This window comes from Mesoplodon bidens (assembly GCF_964165515.1).
Source record: "Mesoplodon bidens genome assembly, chromosome: 11".
NCBI lineage: Eukaryota > Metazoa > Chordata > Mammalia > Artiodactyla > Ziphiidae > Mesoplodon > Mesoplodon bidens.
This window is the reverse complement of record NC_138167.1, coordinates 37,958,977-37,979,682: the sequence shown is the minus strand read 5'-3', so window position 1 is coordinate 37,979,682 and position 20,706 is coordinate 37,958,977. Positions and strand designations below refer to the sequence as shown.

The following is a 20,706-nucleotide window of genomic DNA, read 5'->3' as shown; positions in this document are numbered from 1 at the left end:
ATTCCCAACTCCACCTGTTTCTCCTTCCTCCAGGGTATTAATCCATCCCTCCCTTTATCAGTTTCTCCTTCCTTACTGCCTCCTTGCAGTATAAACCTATAAACCTTTCTGGCCTCTCAATCTTTCTGGCTTCTCCCATTAGAAAAAATATTTTCACTTAATCTTCCACTAAGGTTACTCTTTTACCTTCCTTACAGCCACTTAATTCCAGGAAAAAAATGATTTAAATGTAATGTCACTACATCTTCCTTTTCTATTTATCATTTGTACCAGCCAGCCCCAAACCCTTTCACATCATATATAATTTTATTATTTTCTACCAACTTGATTTTACATCACTGCAGAACAAATGGAACTTGGACATCTTTCACAATGAAAGAACCACCATCGAGTAAATACTATGTACAAGATAATGTGCTGAGCACTTTACACGTATTAACTCATTGAATCTTCACAACAAATCCTGTGAGGTAGATATCTTTATATCATGAATAAGGATACTGAGACTTAGTTAATTTCTCTTTCATTTATCTATTTATGATCTTGGAGTTACTAACTTCCTAAGTCTAAGTAGCCCAGGGACAAGCTGACACTCACCCATGTGCTAATCAACTTCAATGATTTCTTTCTGACTCCTGGGTTAACTACTGACACTGCTCTGTTGAAGGTTACCAAAGAACTAAACACCACTTGCCTCTTCACTGTTTACATCCCCTTAGAATTTCTATGGGATTTAATCCTGCTTATTCCTCATACATTTTATCTTTCTTTCCATCTAGATAGGAATACCCCTCCTTTCAACTTTCCTTTATATTTTCACTCTTAGGTTCTTAACACACCTCTCATCCTCTCCCTCCCTCCCTTATGGTACAGATGAACATACTCTAATTTCTTCCATATTAAGAAGAATACACTTTCAATTCTGCCTCCCCTGCATAACCACTACCCTACTTTTCCTTTTTATTCTCCTGTGAAATAGAAGTCTACATGTACTGTTTTCCACTTTCACATCTCTCATTCACTCTCCAACCCACTGAAATCTCAGCTCTACAATAAGCACTTCACTAAAACTTCTCTTTCCAAGACCAACATTCTCTAATTACAAATCCAATAAAGCCTGTTCAGTTCTTTTCTAACATGACCTTTCTGAACGTTTCCTTGGCACTGTAAACTCATTAATCTTAAAAAATGAACTCATTGTTTCCACCTGCCACTCAACTTGCTTTTCCTTCAGAGTTTTCTAATATTTAACTAAATCTCAATTATCCCACTTTAGTAGGCTCAGGGCTTTGAGTTCTCTTCCACGTCTCCCTTATACTCATCCAATAATCCCACCCAACTTCTCATTTCTACCTTGGCAAAACCCTTCATTAGTGGTTCTTAACCCAGAATGCACATTAAATCACCCAAGGAGATTTTTTAAAAATACTTGTTCCCAGACTCTAATCCTAAGTCAATTAAGAGAATCTCAGAGAGTAGGGTTGGGCGTGGGTAATTTTTAGATCTTCAAGTAATTTAAATTACTACCAGGATCGATATCTATTTTTTTCACATTCTCCTCAGTGTAATAGTCCAAGCTTAGGCCCTCATTAACTTTCCCTGGATTATGTTAGTCCCTTCTAACTTCTCTTCAAGCCCACAGTCTCTCTTCTTTAAGACTTTCCATCACATTTTTGCTGAAACCTGTGAAACAAAACTTTGTAGTGCCCTGCTCACATAACTTCTAAAGTTCAATCATTTTGTATAACAGATAAAACCTTCCAGAAAAATGTTTGACATAGTGCATAACATTTATTAATTTGAAATATAATGAAGATTTCAAAAAATCAAAACAAATATGAAACACTTTTGTCTTCTGTGTACTTACTTTTCATTGGTTAGCAGAATGCCCTGCAAATGTAGGACATTAAAAAAAATCCATTGAATAGATTTTAAAGGCCATTTTAAAGGCTAAACCTCAGCTAACATTTGATCTCACCAAATATGCATGTGCCTAGTAGGAATAAGTTAATTACATGCCGGATAATTGTGAGGTCTACACTACTTTTCAGTATCACACAGTGCAATGAATAAAATCTGCTACCTCTACTCTTTTTTCAAAGTATTCTATATATAAAACAAAAGAGAAGGAAAGGAAGGAAGGAAGGGAAAGATGGAAGGAAATGAGGGTAAGGAAGAAAAGAAGAAAACAAGAAAGGAGAGGAAGGCAGGTATGAAGGCAGACAGGCAGACAGACAAACCCTTACCTTAAAAAAATAGTAATGCTCTACTATGAGTTCTCTATGTGGGTAAGGGGAACAGGAGATACCCAATATGTGTCTCCCCAACCCGTCAGCTTCTCTGTGTCTTCCATCATTCTAATTCTCTCCACTTAAGTGGGTCAGAATGAGAAAGGGCTCCATGGTGAAAAATACTACTTGATATTTTTGCATATGTTGCTCTTTCAGATGGATATATGATCATGAATTGAGAAAATGATCAAAAATTTTAAAAGATCATGTCCCACTTAATCATCGTGCTATTAGCCATTGTGTATTATCAAAAGTCACAACCTACTTGTATAGCATTGCGTAGTAGCACAGGCCTTGCTGAGGGAAATAAAGAACAGGACCAAACTCCCTTTTTATTTCAACCATAGATGCAGATTCTCAGACCTCTTCCTACCCATTAATGCCAATTCCAAATTTGAAATCTTTTATGGTACTGTCTGATGTTAAAACTGGAAGTTTCCATTGTGTTAAGGCAACAAGAATGTATAAAAATAAAATAAAGCTATAGGATGTTATTCCATAAATAGAGAACTTCAAAAAAGTCATCACAAATCAGCCACTCATTGACCCATAGACTCTCATGATCTATTTTATGTTATGACATACTGAAGTAGGTGTTTACCAAATTAACTAAAAAGAATAAGATCGTATACACACACACATAAACATACCCAAAGTGCATGTGAAACTAGTGAAATCTGAATAAGGTCTGTATTTGAGTGGATAGTGTTGTACCAATGTCAATTTCTTGGTTTTGTAAGATGTTATCACTGGGCGATAATGGGGAAAAGGATACACAGAAATCCTCTAAGCTATTTTCATAACTTATTGGAAATCTTAAATTACTTCAAAATAAAAGCTATTTAAAGTAATTTTTAAAGGCTAAATCATAGCCATATTTTATGTTTTAATTAACATTTCCATATATGGTTGACCTTTGAACAACGCTGGGGTCAGGGGAGCTAACCCTCCATGCAGTCGAAAATCTGCGTATGACTTACAGTCCATCCTCCCTCTATGCGGTTCCTCCATACCCAAGGTTCTGCATCCCTGGAACCAGCCTCAGATTGTGTAGTACTGTAGTACTTAATGTTGAAAAAAATCCATGTATAAGTAGACCTGTGCAGTTCAAACCTATGTTGCTCAAGGGCCAACTGTATAATGAATTTCAAAGGATAAACAGTCATTATTTTCAACAATTTTTATAATAAAATGATTTTTGTATATTGCTAGCAAAATTTTGCCAGTTGTGCTCATAGTCAAGATGTGAGCAAGTGGCACAAGTGTAGATATATCTATTTCAATTGTTTCTTAGCAAAGAAGCAAGTCAAATATCGGAACCTTGTGTAAATGGCAAGATTTGCCACGGAGTTTTATAAAAAGAAGATTGAAGAATTTATGTCAGCTTCCCCATAAACTCAGAGGTTTTCCTAGATAGTCACTGAAGTGCTTTTAAGACAAAACACTGGAAAACAGATTCTCTGAATGTAACTCATGAAAAAGAGTCCATTTTATATTCCAATTTTATTCACCTTTTCTGAAGAGTCACAACATTAATCTACTGGGGATAATCTAGTTAATATATTTGAAATTCCATTTATTTTTTTCTATTGATATGCATGTATTACACTTGAATATAATACAGAATTTCCAGTGTTGTTTTAAGGGACATAGTTTAAAAAATGAGAGGCATGATCTATAATTTCAAACCTAGGACAAATTCATAATTTCCAAAATAATATAGTTTTCCACTTTGTTCCAAAGAAATTAATGATATTATTACTGATGCAGAAACTCCAGCACAACCGTTACTCCTTTCTTTATGAGTCAGACAGTCTTGAACCATAGCAAAATTCACCCAGAGCCATCTAGTTTTATATTCATAATTAAAATGGAAGGAGAAAGTCATTCCATTCCATGGACTAATGGGGCAGTATAGTTTACTTTAGTTCAATATCAAAAGCATACTTTACAAATTTAATGTTTAACAAATTTTACGCTTTTAGTCATTCTGCCAAGAAAAGATTCTGGGTAATGTATTGGTCTTTGAAAGTTGTTACCAACTTAACCTGGAGAGCTTTGGTCTGTATGTCAGCCTCCATCATGGAAATCAACATATACCTAATTGGCCATGTCAGTGAGTTTTAAAAAAACAAAACATGTCCACCCCTTCTCTAACATAATGGAGCTTCTAATAGGACAATTTCTGAAGTATCTTCCAATTAGTCTAAGTATGAGTAAAACATAGAAGCTCCTCCCCCTTTACATTCTTTCAAACTATACCTTTACACAATATCCAGAATGGCTATGCAATTTCCATTCTTCTCTCCCTCCGCATCACAAATGAAACAAAGCAGATGTAGTATAAAATTATACATTCTGCGAGTAACTTAGAAAAAAAAGTACATACATGTTTAAGGCTTTGAAATATTTATAAGATTTTTCTGTAGAACTGAAAACCACAAATGTTAAAAGTACTACGAAAACGTGGACAAACACTGACTAAAGAAATTGTTTGAACGGGACAACTGTAAGCAAATATTTATAAAATTTAGACCAAGAAAAAGAACAATTTATTCAACCAACAGATTGAATAAACAAATAGATAGGCATTCAAACAGTCATTGGGATAGAGCAAGAGACAGTCTTTTTAAAATGAGATAGAAAGGACAGTTTAAAAAAATACTAGAAGAAATCTAAGTGAATAACTTTCAAGCTAAGAAATCAAAACCCACATGCATCCCTGGCAATGTTTTGAAACTGAAGTTTACCTAAATATTTGACTGCTCACTGCTAATTTCTGTGAAGGGAAAAAGTAAAGATAAAGATGAAAGAAAAAGCCCACTTAAAAAAAAAAAAAACTGAAAGGGAGAGTACTCTAGAGGTACCAAACAGGAGTACTGAAAATGGTAATTCAGTTCTAACTACTACCTATTTAACTGACAGAGAGCTGCAGCAGTGTGTTAGCCTTGGGGAAACATGTCAGCTTGTCTATACATTCTTATATGATTGATGTATTCAGATAACTATTACTTGCCAACAATAATTATTATCAATGGATATATATTTCCATTCCTTTAACAAAAGCAACTTTAAGATGTTAAAACATGTAGGCTTTCAGAGCCCCAAGATTAGGATACAAATAAATTGTCTCAGTCTACACCATGCCAGAGGAGAAGTTCGCAAAAGAAAAGTCACTGAAGCCATGGGCAGTCCTAGCCACTGAACACAGGACTCAGGTCCATTACAGAAGGCCAGTGCACTTGGGAGACTTTCAGAAACAAGAAAAGCAGTCACATTTGGAGCCAAGAGCCCAAAAGGTAAGTGTCTCTGACACCATCCGGAAACACCAACTCTTCAGACAGTAACTTCAAATCCTTTTTGCAAGCGCAATTATACAAGTTGAACACAGTTCAAATCTGATGAAATCTTCATGATATAGAAGTTCATGTCGGACTTTTAAAAAGTCTTGATTCCAAGAAGAAGCTGATTACAAGCCATGAAATCCCCTGGAAATAATAGACTCCAGAGTGCCTCTTGTGAGCTGTATAAAAATTTTCCTTCAAGATCACCTCATGAGTTATGTTTCTATGCTGATGTTCAACGTAATCAGCCTTGAGGATCACTTGATTTATCCTTTGTTAATGGGTTACCTGCAAAAGAAGAAGAAAATAAAATCATTTCATAAGAGCCATTATCTTAAAACTCTACACAGTTAAGTATTAGAAATGAATATGTAACTCAAAATGCTGTATCAAATAAATTATTGAATTTTAAAGGACTACCATATTTAGGTATTTATAGCTTATTAAAATAATTATTTTCTCTATTATTTCATAATATTTTTAGAGCCCCTTGCACAATTATCCTAATGACTCCAACGGTGACCAGGAAGATCTTAACTGGTGATCTTTGCCCTTTCAGAATGAATCCCTGTTCTTTGCACAGGCTTGGTGGACATAATAACCCAGAGATCATACACATCATGCCAGGAGTCAGTGAAGAAAGGCCTTTGGCCTCAGGAATATAATCAGACCCCATCTTCAAGAAAGCCCTTGAGATCTGGTTCCATAAAATCCATTCTTGAAGTAGTTTAAAAGTTGAGTGCTGGGCTTCCCTGGTGGCGCAGTGGTTGAGAGTCCGTCTGCCGATGCAGGGGACACGGGTTCGTGCCCTGGTCCGGGAAGATCCCACATGCCATGGAGCGGCTGGGCCCGTGGGCCATGGCCTCTGAGCCTGCGCGTCCAGAGCCTGTGCTCCACAATGGGAGAGGCCACAACAGTGAGAGGCCCGTGTACCGCAAAAAAAAAAAAAAAAAAAAAAAAGTTGAGTGCTTATTTGACTCAACTGTATTTCAGAAAATTAGCTATTCATAAGGCAAAAAAAACCCCTATTATTTTGAGAGAAAAACAATTAATGATAGTACAATCCTTTACCAAATTTTAAAGGTGCCCAAATTTCTCATGAAATTGATTAGAGCAGTATTATTAATGCTATTATAAATTACTGAGGCAGATTCACACTGGATTTTCACACCTACTCAAGTCCAGAGAATGTCTGTATGCAGGAAAAAGGAATAATAGCTAGCTAGCTAGAATACCTGATACATACACAGATATCCCTATATGCACACGGAAGGAAAATGATATAGAGAGACAGATTTCTGCTCTGTCAATGAATTTCTAGTTATGCTCTTAATATCACAGTACTTGGAGTTGCCTAACAGTTCTTTTGCAGCAACGGTGAGTAACAAAAAGTGAGTTTTTAAAATTATTGTGGATACTTTGGTTTTATTTCATTAAATGACATAGTTACTTGTCTTTTCATGAAACATTTGCCAGAAGACTGGTTTTCTTTTGTGTTGTTTATTGTTCGGTCAACTATGAAAAATATGAACATTAAACAAAATAAGAAAGGCAGCTCTAGACTTTGCTTTGCCATAGCTGGTCTCCAAAGGAAGGTGTAAAATTCAAACAGGTAGGTTCTGCATGGAGGCAGCCTTCATATCTGTGTCTCGTTGGTCAGCTACCCCTCCCAAAGAAGGAGCTTCTGTCTGCGTATCTGTAGCTGCTCATACCCGTGCACAGAGAAACTATGGAAGAAATGGAACTGTGGGTGGGAAGACACAGATGTGAAGGGTCTGCTGGCTTCTAGAGATTCTGTGAGCAGGGGATATCTTTGATAGGGAAGCAATTTCATTATCAATTTGTCTGCCATTCAATGGTCATTTTATACAAGTTGTGAGAACGGCTTCCAGCCTGGGAGTCAGTGTAAGAAGAAGGTGGGGAGGAAATGTGAAGAGTGCTATGGACATGATGTTACAGGTTGCTGATGCAGATAGCTGATCACTGTGAAAAACACAGAAATGTTATTTTTGTGATACACTTTATTGACAAACATTGATTTAACACAATCTGATTTCCACTGGCTGAGAAAATTTACCTGCCTTTTCTGAAAATTCTCTTAATAGGAATCATTATGAAACATAATATGGGGACCAGTGCTTGAAATGACAGGAAAAAAAGAGGAAGAGAACAACTGGTTTAGCCTCAGGAGAGGTTCAACACAGGCAACTGGAGGGACACACTGCAATGACTCCAGGAAAGCAAGTGACACATCCTCTTGAGCCACTGCAAGCCCAGGTTCTAAGTCATCTCTTGATGGGTATGGCGGACGCATTCTTACATCTTCATTCCAAGGTAAGTATTTCATCCTGCTGGTTTCTATAAAGCTGAGGAGTGATTGTCTCAACCATTTATATATTTAAAGTTTTATTTTCACATAATTTAAAAAATAGACATCAAATTGACAGTATAATACCGAAGGTTTATATATCTGTAATAAATTTTTCTTCCATGTCAGTAAAGGAAACATATAACTATACACAAACACATAACTATACAATCCATATGCTCCAGAATATCATAAATACACATTTTTATCATGCTGTGTTTCTATCAGCTAAAATAATTGCTAGAAAACCAAACTTTAAACATGATTTAAAGAAGTGATCGTCTAAATAAGCATGGATTGAAACATAATGAAAGCTTTTCCTTATTCTCCAATTTCATGCACTATTTACTAGTTTCCTAGTTTATTAATCCTAAAAAATCCACATTTTATGAGATGAAGAGTAACAGACAACTTGTTTTCAGTATGATTTTTGTAAATCATTTGATTTTGATCAGAGGACTGTTGTGGTTCAGCACATAGAGCTCTGGATTTAGGTCAGTGTGGCAATAACACTAATTACACTGGCTCTGTCATACAACCTCTGGACCCTACAGCTTCCCATGTGTAAAGTGGGGATAATCTTGTTAGCCTCACAGCATTGGTATGAGGATCGAATTATTATACTTATGAAAACCTAGCTTTGTCAACTATGAAGTACTATAAAAATGAACGTTTTAGAGTTGGGATCAGTTTTTTTCAATGCATAAATGTTTAACAAGAAAACCACTAAAAGTAGAATGAGAGGATCCTACTAACAAACAGACATTCACTCTCAGGTTAGAGGACTACACTTAAGGAATTCAAACAAAGGCTATGTCATAATTTTCCCTTTTCAACGAAGTGTAAATATATCAGCACTCTCCCTGACAACTTCCAGATTTGTAGCAAATGAAATGGCAAAGCCAAAGATTTAAAAACATGTGGATGATTCTGAATACAGGTACATTGTCACCAATTTTGATCACCTAATATGCAAGGTCCAAATAACACTTTAAAATTATTGTCTAAAATTCAGTACAAAAAACGCTTTTATGATTTATATGCTCATTAAGTCCAAGTGAATCATGTTTAAATTATGACATGCTAATGGAGGGAAAATGATTGCCATTTTGCCCTTTATAGATGATAAACTGGAACTTCCTTAGATGATAAACTGGAACTTCCTGATATGAAAGAGTTGCTTAAACAATACTTATACAATCCAACATTTAAAAATTTTGCTATCTTTTAAAAGTAAGCTTTTAGTACATCAAATTAAGCACTGCCTTATTTTTAGAACTTAAATATTACTGTCTTTTCACTCAAGCCCATCTTTTGGAAGAGGCCAACTAGTAAAAGTTTTACCTTCAAAGGAGGCTTTTCTGCAAGTTTTCAGTGACTAAAAGCAGGAGGTTGCAATAAAATCACTTTTACAGGATAGGAAATAGCATTTGCTACCATGAATTCACTGTCTTCTTGTTCTGAGGGCAATAGATGTGAAATACTGCATGAGGGAGAGAAATGGTCCTACAATCATTACGGTTATGCCTTGAGCTTCATACACTATAATCACTATCTCAGTAAATTTGCCGTTCCAAAGGCAGTATTTTACACAGCTGTTCTTTTTCATGCAAATTTTATTTGTGTGTGCTGCACACCAGCCAATTCGGTAAATGAAACTACTTGGCTGCTGAACACATGCAATAATAAATTATTATTACTATTACTATTATTATTATCAATATTATTTCTAGTCACAAGCACAAAGCTATCTTGGTAATGAGCCGCCAGGTTGAAGAAGCTAATCTGGTAACATTAAATAAAAAGCACTGATTCTTTAAGATGAGAGCATCCATTTATTTCTTCCAGTCCAACAAATCTACTACAGGGCTCTGATTAGATTTCTCAAGAATTTATGCTAAAATCATGTCTTTTTACATCTGTTCACCAATTTAAATTGAGAAACTAAAACCAGGTAAGTGGCATATAAGATGCTGTATTTAAAATGAAGTGAAGTCAACTATTTTAATACTGTCTGTCTTCATTTTGTATTTTGACCATTATGTTATATTCTCTGCCCATCTTCAAGGTAAGATAAATTAGAAAGGCTAAAAAAGGTAAAAAAATTACAGAATCCATTCTGTCCCCAAGTGTAAAAGATGCTTTTATAAAGTTCTTAAAATCATTATATTCATGGAGCCTATAGTTCTTTTTCCCTGTTCAAATCATGCTGACTAGGTTACCAATGGGAGACAACACACTATGGTAAGAGGTATAATGACAAATAGTGTGGGCTCTGCAGACAGGCTGCCTGGGTTCAAATCTCTGCCTTATCACTTTCTAACACTGTGAGGTTGATAAATTATTTAAACCCCCTGAGCCTTAGTCTCCCCACGTGAAATATAAAAATGGTATTATCAGCCCTCATATGTTTGCTATTGTGATTAAATTAGATAATCCCTGCAAAGTGTTTGTCCAGGCAAATGCTTTTTAAATATTAACAGGTGGTAGCAGTAGTAATTCCCAAATAAGACACAAAAGGTGATGCATAGGATATCTATGGGAGGGGGCATTATTACTTCTTGTTTCTCTATAAACATTGATTTAATTAGTAAATTTGCTGTGTCTTATAGTAACTAAATTTGTAATTATTCATTTCATATGCTGTTAAAGTCATATATCAAGATGGAAGCACTATTGTTTTAGCTGGCTTTGGGAGAGAGACTGTCTTTTCAGACAAGGTGATAGAGAGTATGTAATGGTTAAAAAGGTTATACTTTGAAGCCAGGCTGTCTAGGTTCAGTGCTTAGTTCTGCTGATAACTCAGCATGTGACCTTGAGTAAAACAGTTATAATATCAGTACCTAAATCATAGGGTTGTATGAGCTGAGGAAAAAATAAGTTACTTGGTCAAATGCTTAGAACTAATATTCTAAGGCCCATAATAAGCATTATGTAAGTGGTAACATTATTCAGATATGGGTACATTTCTATGCACCTGAATGCATTGAATTCCTACATTTGCCCTCGATTATTTCTGAGCATACGTTACTAGTTTTTACAGGCAATTGCATTATTTGTTTTTCTAGTGGACCAGCTGCCATCAGACTCTACATGCAGGAAAAATATTTAGTACTACACTTTAACCACCTAGGCGTAAAAATAAATGTGGTATAATTATGCCAAACCTAATGCAGATTTATAAATTCCCTTATTCATTATTGATGGTTCCTTTGATGTATTTGGGTTCTATCCCATATCCCAGATTTCTTTTTTAATTTCAGTTGTTCACTTTGCCAGCCTACATAAATTTGTGAAATCACTGCCAAATCTCCACAGTATCAGTGTAAATCTTATCATATTAGCTTAATTTACAAAATATTCTTATTTTTTCCAGTGTGGTCATGAAAATCTTTTTATGAGGAACTATTGAACAATATTTATGTTCCTTCGAATATAAAATGAGTCACATACACACAAGAATAGAAGAGACAACGCATTATTAACATAAGTCAATTTCATTAAAAACTTTTTTTCACTAAAATACCCAGGTTATTAGAGAAACAAACATTTATATTTAAACTGATGGACATTCTTTAACTAATTGGAAGGCAAGGAATAGGTGGCAGTATTTCTGAAAGGAGCCAGCAGGTTAAAATGCAGTGCGTGTCGGATTTTTATAATACAGCTGCTTAACATCATAGATAGGCATCATTTCAAACTAATATTCCAATAATACATTTAACTTATTCGATATAGGTAAAAAGGAAGACTAGAATACACTCATGCTAAATGCCAATTTTTAAATTAGTTAATTAATTTCTTTATTAATGTATAATTGACATACATTGTATTTGTTTCAGGTATATAACATAAGGCACTCTACCATTTAAAACCTTTCTGAGTCAGTAAATGGATTCTTAAAGCAATCCCATTTTTTTAAACCACTAAATGCTGATTTGAATGAACTTTTCCTTGCTTGGAAAATAATTGCTGCTTCACTGCAAATGTATTTTTTTTAACGTAGCTCTTACAAGTATATGAATTAACTTCTTCACTTTTTGTGTACTAAATGTGCAATGAAAACATCATTACTCTGCAGTAGCAGGCTTTCTCATTTAAGCTGGAGAAAAGCTGCCATTGAGTTGGTCATAACTGTACATGAATGCACTTGTGCTTTCTTAAAGCACCTTATGCAATGAGGTATTATGAAATGGAAGACTCCTATTGGTCTGAAATATTCATTTAAGAGCAAGCTGACCAGACAGCTTTTAAGTATAGATGAGGCAGTTTAAGGCAATGACATATGAATCACCTTCATAAACATACACACCTATGTAAAAAATTAAGCCTCTATTTTACTTTCATGCTGGTGAAAGTGATTCCTATAAGCCCTGAAAACTACTGCATTTTCATACTGCAGTTTAATTTTCCTTCCTAAGAATGGCTGGTGCTGTGGCTTGGCCTCCACATTTAACATTTGGGGCACCAAAGCCAATCTGTTTAATACTTTGTCTGGGGTCAATATTGCCACTAACTGACCTTGTTATCTGTTCTATGAATTCTCAAAAAATTTATCTCAAAAAATTTAACAGCCTTGGGTGATTGGGAATAGTCATTTCAAACAACAGAGCATTTCTGTAGTTAACTGATTCTATTCTGTAACATCTTATGGAAAATCCCAAACTTTTTTGCCAACCCAATATTTAGGTGTACCTCAGTGTGGGTCCCGGTTTGGAAGCGGAAAATGGCATAAAGTCTTCCTAGACTTCTGTAAAAAATAACAGAGCACCAAACTGACTGAGAAGAGGTGGGATTGTTTTAATAAGAGTTTATAAGTGTTACAACCTTCTGGTTTTAGAACTTTAGACAAGTCACTAAAAAATCTCTCAACCTCTCTGGTTCGTTCATACCTGTTAAACAAGCTGGCTAGACTTAGTGAGTTTCTAATTCCCTTCTATCCCCAAGGATAATAAGGACTAATTCAAAATGGTATAAAATTTTATCCCAATTACTTTATTATTTACTTGATTAACTGATTACCTTATTTATTACCTAAATTCATTGGTGGCATAACCACTATATAGACTTCATTTTTCTAAAAAGCCTATATTAGAATGCAGGACTAGTGAGCTTTTACCACAAATACATCTGTCAGTGGCTTTCAGCTTCCTGTGCTGTGCAAATGAAGATCTCAACTAGAAATGAATCTTTGGAACAGATGGACTTGCACCATTTCTTGGAACTTTGAAAGCTGTACAGTGTGCCTGCCATGATCTCTTCTATGTGACTCATGAACGCAGATGACTGTTTGCACTGCCATTTATGCACATTCATCCACTCGGAGGCAGATCAACTGATTCTCTCTGGATGACATTAACTGTTAGCATTCCCTGACTTCTCTTTGGGTAGTTAATAAATTCCTTTGGGACATTAAGAAAATTTAAGACTTTCCTACTTCTCCTGGCTTTCTACCATATATACCTTCCATTTACTCCAGGTGGAAAAATGACAAAAATTTAGATAATTTTGAAAGACAACAGTATAATGGTATTACACTGTTTAAAGAAACATCATAAAGTCCTTAAAATGGGAAAACAATTAGTTTGAATGCTTTGAGGAAAGCTGCATAGATTTTTACAGATATTATTCCATATACCAGTGAGTTCACACATTTTTAGAGACAGTTGAAACTTTGAACTCAATTGGAAGGCACTTTTCCTGCTAAATTTGATAGTAGGCTCATTTCTTTAGACTCACCTCTCATTTGTAAAGAAGTAATTTGAATTGATAGTTTTTAATCCAATTTCTGTTGTAAAGACTTACTTTAAAAGCTTACATCTGGTCAAGTATCACAGTCAAGAATTTCAGCCTCACTGCATATAAGGGCTAACAGAAGTAAGCAATAAAAATTGTGTTTATAAGGTGAATTTAAGATAAGTGGAGTTTGGGAGGAAGGATTGAAACTTTGAAGAAATTTGTCTTAGTAGACTAGGAATTACTAAGAGAGCAACAGTTTCTCTTAGCTTCCTGGTTGGTTTGAGTTATAAATACAACTTTTCCTTGAGACACCTGTCTGCATAAAGAATATGTTGCTGGCATTTTGAAAGGAACTTGGTGTAACTTGTGGAAGAACGAGGCTAGTACCATGCCTGAAGCAGCACACACTCTCTCCTTTCCATCCCTATGTTCTGCCATAAAATTAAGTTTAGAGATGACCAATCTATATGTGGTACATTTTTGGGAAAAAATGTTTCTCTAAGTTAAAACTAGAATCCATTTTCTGGAGGATAGGGCAGCATAGGCAGTGATGTTTACTATGTTGGGGGTGTTTGCTTTTTTTTTTTTTCTATTTCCCAGATATATTTCTCCCTTTTAAAAAAATAGTCATAATCCATTAGTCTCAAATTCCCAAAGTTGATCAAAAGATGAACCTTTAAATCTAGCCACTTCTAATTACTTAGATGCTGTTATGACATAGCTTATTCAATTAAGGGGCAATTTAAATATAGAAAGAATGAACCATTAGGTAAGAACACAATCTTCATTTGGTTTATGGAGATTTGGTGAAAGTTTGATGGTTCAGTGCTTTTCATGCTAATTTCCAAACTAATAGGTCGAACACTGACAGAGGTCCACTTATACTCAGGATTTTGTTTTACCCATTTCATGTTCTTGGGAAAACAATATGTTAGCTGCAGGGTCATTTTAGGTGACAATATTAGGTTCACCAGTAATGACATATTGGCTATTTGTGGCCAGTTTCTCGGCCTCATATCAAAGAATGATGCTTCCCTACCCCTTTCTTATGAAAGATAATTCAGTGTCTTCTTTACTGACCACTGAAGCAGTTCTTTACCTTTGATCCCCAAAGCTGTATCAAGTTCATCTTTTCCCTGCAATCAGGGGTACCTGGAATGCTAATGGTAGTTATAAGAAAGAATATGTTACAGTTAATCCTGCAACACGATGTACACACCTGCTGCTCTGTGAGAAATAAACTGAGACAAGAGCTTATTTCTGGAGTTGTTTTGAATCTTTACTCCTCAACGAAACTTCTGTCCCTTCCTTAGAATGCCACCAACGCTAGGATTTGCCACACTAGTGCTCCAATATGGAACCAGAATATTAGTGTGGAAAAATCAAAAACTGTCATCAGGCACAGCAGAAACCTTCTCTTTCTACTTCTCCATTCACACTTGAAGAATTTTACACGTTTGCTTAAGGAACAAACACATGTCAGGTACTCCACTGTTCAAAAGATTATTACAGGAAACAAACCTGGGCAAAAGGGAATATTTCAACAAGCAGAAAGGGACAGCAAGACAATAACTTCCTTTACCTCCATAAAAGCCCACAATGGGGATAGTTTTGTACCTCTCTTAGAGGATTATAAACTCTTAGAACACTTTTTTTTTTAACTTCAGAAAAACACATACCCATAAACGGTACCTAAAATAGCTTTTACGAGAAATTGATATAAGGATAGTAAACATTTCTCATGACTATTTTGGGAAGCATTCTGCACAAATGTAAGAAAAGAATTCATTTAAAATCAAGGAAAAAAGTATATAGAAATCAACAGATAACCACTTTAACATAAAAGGGTAAAAGAACTGTAGGAACATTATGTAGTAATATTCAATTAGAATTCAGACTTAATATTTGCAAGCTTAACCATTCATAGTTTGCCTGAACATCTATGTATATAGTAGTTTGTAATTTGCTGAAGCATGACCCTGAATCATACATATTTTAATGCTGATAAATGAGGCCAAGTCATTTAACCAATGTGTAGGTCTAGCCACCCATGGGCACTCACTTCTAAAACCAGCTTTATCCTCTACTCATCAACTGTGTAATCCTCAGTAACAGTCTGAATGGGATTCATGATATTTTTCAGTTGTAATTTATGACATTTTGTAGATAGACTTTCAAAAGTTTTCTTTATAATCTGTCCCAAAGTACTCCAAAGGTATAAAACATGTACTATTTGATTTTCAAATATTTGAATAATTTAATATTGGAGAGTATAACATGAAAAATAATAAATCATATGAGGGAATGGCTAGTAATTAGGATCAGATAACAGAAGGTTTTGGTAAGATGAATCAAAAGTAAAGTAAAACATTTCCTACATAAGTTTGAGAGCTCAGGATAGTTAAAATCAATAGTAGAAAATAGACTAATCATGTCATAATATAAAAAGATATTTTCCAATTTTGAAAAAAACTTGAGTCTTTGAGCAATAAGAACAGAACCCTCTTCCCCATCATTGTTAATCTTGGCCTCTCTCTACCTAAGCAGAAAATGTAAGACTAAAATGATTGAGGAAGAACAGAACTTTTGGATTCTGGTCACATTTACTTGACTTTATCCAAATATATCAGGGCCAACATAGTCATGAAGTGGATCAGTGTCATGACTTGTCATGGTCACATGTGACTGAAGACAAAAGATGAAGCTGGAGAAAATTTAGAGGAGCTTCATATTTTTTAGAAAAAACAAGGAACAGATGGATAAATACACCACTTAATATATCCAGGCCTCCATTTTCTTCACATTGTTCAGAAACATGGAAAGCCTTTCAGGAATGTTAATTTCACTTCTCCCCATTGAATATTTTGAACAATGATAGCAATTTTCTCCAGATGTTTTATCTCTCATCAGTTTCTAGATCCTAGTCATCTTTTTATTTAGTTCCCCACTCTCTGTCTCACTGTCAATACTTTAATTGAGGTCTTTATTCCATCTGGTTTGTAGAGTTGGAATAACCTCCCAATTTGCCTCCCTGATTTGTCTTGTCCTTCACAGTGTCTGCTCCTCCTCTTTGCTATCATCATTCCTGAAAAGTCTATAAAGATGTCTTATCATAGAAGGAAATATAAATTCTTGCTGGTAATACAGAAGGTCCTTTATGAGAAGACCTCAACCCACCCAACTTCATCTCCCACCTTCCCAAGCCCTTCAGAGATGCATAGGCTCAACTCCAGTCACACTCAACTATTTAATCCTCCTAGGACTTGATGCCCATTCGTATCTCCTTATCTTTGTGTACATTTTACCTCTGCCTGAAATACTCTCCTTTCAAACCTCAGAACAAATGTTACCACTTCATAATTCATAAACCTTTGTGATTCATCCAGTCAGCACTTTGTTCATACTTCTAAGACATATCACATTATGATTATTTATTAATCTGTTTGTTTCTCCCACTTAACTATGATGTATTGAAATAAAATATTAGCATATTTTTTTCCTCAGTGCTAAGCAGCATTCCAGGTACATAAATGATGCCTAATATTTATTAAATGAAAGATTGCAATGATGGATGGGTGGGTGGATGGATAAATGAACAAATTAATTATGAATATAAGGGGAAAGTGATATGTAATTTCAGAAGAAGGAAAACTACAGGTACTCTTTGGATTCTCCAGGAATAGCAAGGGGAATGATTAAGTGACCCAAAAGGTCAGTTCCTCCATTTAAACATTTTTTTAGGATTATTCCCATGATTCTGTGGAAATTATAGATATGCATGTGTCCTGACATCAGCTTACATTTATACCTCGGATATTTAAATTTATTCTTATTTGGAGAAGGTCTGATTTTTAAAATGAAATTAATTCAGGAAAAGAATAATGCAAGAAGATAATAGCAATCTGTGGTGCTTTAATTTGTATTAGACTAACCACTAGGGATGTGGAAAATGTCCAAATAGATACATCAAGGTTGATTCTTGCAGATTCATTACAGTTAAAAATTATCCTAATTTAAAAAAAAAAGTACTTCTCTCTCTTCAGTAATTTCTATACTGCTGCTTAACACTGTCAGGAAAATTTTCAAATGAAATATTCTGTGGTGACAATTACCCTACACCTAGGTTTACATGTTCACTTGACATCAGGTGTGGTGGTACAAATGAAATATCATCAAATTTCCTATAATAGAACAAAGTAAACAGATACCATGATGAGTGATTCACCCCAAAATAATGTTGTGCATGCAATCCTTCTCTCTCCCCCTCTCCCTCCCCCCCTCCATCCCACTATCCTTCTCATATGTGCTATATACATACTATATTTAATTATACAGCCTCTATATTTAAGTTCAAGATGCCTGATCCCTCCAATCACCACTTTTCTTCCATTGGATTCTAATGCCAAGGACAGCTGATCACTTTGCTCCTCAGGGCAACCTGGAATCCTCTTCACTCTTCCTTTGCTTCCATCTCTCAGGTGATAATTGCTGGCATCAGTAGACAATGTGCACATCCATTTTCTCTTGTAATCCTCATAATTATTCTGTGACATTTTTTCCCCTTTTACTATTTGTTGTTATTAGTCCTTGTTACTAATCACTATTATCCCCAGTTTACAGTTGAACAAACTGGGGCTCAGATAACTTAAAAGTGAAACTTCTTAAAGATGCATGTAAACAGTGAGTGATAGTCTGGGGGCTGAGATTCCCATTTTGGGGCTTCAAACCTAGTGAAACAGGTCCTGCATATCTGGTTCTTCCATTGATTTGTTTGACTAATATTTACTGAGTGCATACTAAGTGGTAGGCATGGTCCTAGGTGTGAAAAAAAATCACTGCCCCTGTGAAACAGACAATATAGAGAGCCAGACAAATGACAGACATCATAAGTAAAATTTTACAGTATGTTAGGCCACACAGAAAGGTAGACAAGATGAAAAGGCACAGGGCTATGTACCAGATGAAGGAACAAGATAAAACCCCAGAAAAACAACTAAATGAAGTGGAGATAGTTAACATCCCAGAAAAAGAATTCAGAATAATGATAGTGAAGATGATCCAGGACCTCAGAAAAAGAATGGAGGCAAAGATGGAGAAGATGCAAGAAGTGTTTAACAAAGATCAAGAAGAATTAAAGAACAAACAAACAGAGATGAACAATACAATAACTGAAATGAAAAATACACTAGAAGGAATCAATAGCAGAATAACTGAGGCAGAAAAACGGATAAGTGACCTGGAAGACAGAATTGTGGAATTCACTGCTGTGGAACAGAATTTTTAAAAAAAAATGAAAAGAAATGAAGACAGCATAAGGGACCTCTGGGACAACATTCAATGCAACAACATTCACATTATAGGGGTCCCAGAAGGAGAAGAGAGAGAAAGGAACCAAGAAAATATTTGAAGAGATTATAGTCAAAAACTTCCCTAACATGGGAAACGAAATAGCCACCCAAGTCTAGGAAGCACAGAGAGTCCCATACAGGATAAACCCAAGGAGAAACATGCCGAGACACACAGTAATCAAATTGGCAAAAATTAAACACAAAGAGAAATTATTGAAAGCAGCAAGGGAAAAACTACCAATAACATACAAGGGAACTCCCATAAGGTTAACAGCTGATTTCTCAGCAGAAACTCTACAAGCCAGAAGGGAGTGACATGATATACCTAAAGTGATGAAAGGGAAGAATCTATAACCGAGATTACTCTACCCAGCAAGGATCTCATTAAGATTTGATGGAGAAATCAAAAGCTTTACAGACAAGCAAAAGCTAAGAGTATACAGCACCACCAAACCAGCTCTACAACAAATGCTAAAGGAACTTCTCTAAGTGGGAAACACAAGAGAAAAAAAGGACCTACAAAAAAAAAAAAAAACCCAAACAATTAAGAAAATGGTAATAGGAACAGACATATTGGTAATTACCTTAAACGTGAATGGATTAAATGCTCCAACCACAAGACACAGGCTCGCTGAATGGATACAGAAACAAGACCCATATATATGCTGTCTACAAGAGACCCACTTCAGACCTAGGGACACATAGAGACTCAGAGTGAGGGGATAGAAAAAGATATTCCATGCAAATGGAAATCAAAAGAAAGCTGGAGTAGTAATACTCATATCAGATAAAATAGACTTTAAAAGAATGTTACAAGAGACAAGGAAGGACACTACATAATGATTAAGGGATCAATCCAAGAAGAAGATATAACAATTAGAGATATATATGCACCCAACATAGGAGAACCTCAGTACATAAGGCAACTGCTAACAGCTATAAAAGAGGAAATCGACGGTAACACAATAAAAGTGGGGAACTTTAACACCTCACTTACACCAATGGACAGATCATCCAAACATAAAATTAATAAGGAAACACAAGTATTAAATGACACAATAGACCAGATAGATTGAATTGATATTTATAGGACATTCCATCCAAAAACAGCAGATTACACTTTCTTCTCAAGTGCACAAGGAACATTCTCCAGGATACATCACCTTTTGGGTCACAAATCAAGCCTTGGTAAATTTAAGAAAATTGAAATCATATCAAGCATCTTTTCTGACCACAACATTATGAGATTAGAAATCAATTACATGGAAAAAATGTAATAAACACAAACACATGGAGGCTAAACAATACGTTACTAAATAACCAAGAGATCACTGAAGAAATCAAAAAATACCTAGAGACAAATGAATATGAAAACACGGTGATCCAAAACCTATGGGATGCAGCAAAAGCATTTCTAATGGGGAAGTTTATAGCTATACAAGCCTACCTCAAGAAACAAGAAAAATCTCAAATAAACAATCTAACCTACACCTAAAGGAACTAGAGAAGGAAGAACAAACAAAACCCAAAGTTAGCAGAAGGAAAGAAATCATAAAGCCCAGAGCAGAAATAAATGAAATAGAAACAAAGAAAATAATAGCAAAGATCAATAAAAC

General features: G+C 35.3%; 1 protein-coding gene across 1 annotated transcript in view; it reads right to left on the bottom strand.

Annotated features, from left to right (window-relative positions):
- Window positions 1-3,278: 3,278 nt before the first annotated feature.
- TAFA2 (TAFA chemokine like family member 2) overlaps window positions 3,279-20,706 on the bottom strand; it is a gene marked incomplete at its 3' end in the record, with an annotated part of 531,245 nt that continues 513,817 nt past the window's right edge. The window contains exon 5 of the mRNA XM_081248765.1: window positions 3,279-5,923. Within this exon, the coding sequence (XP_081104891.1) occupies window positions 5,912-5,923 (12 nt within the window). The remainder of the gene's footprint in view (window positions 5,924-20,706) is intronic.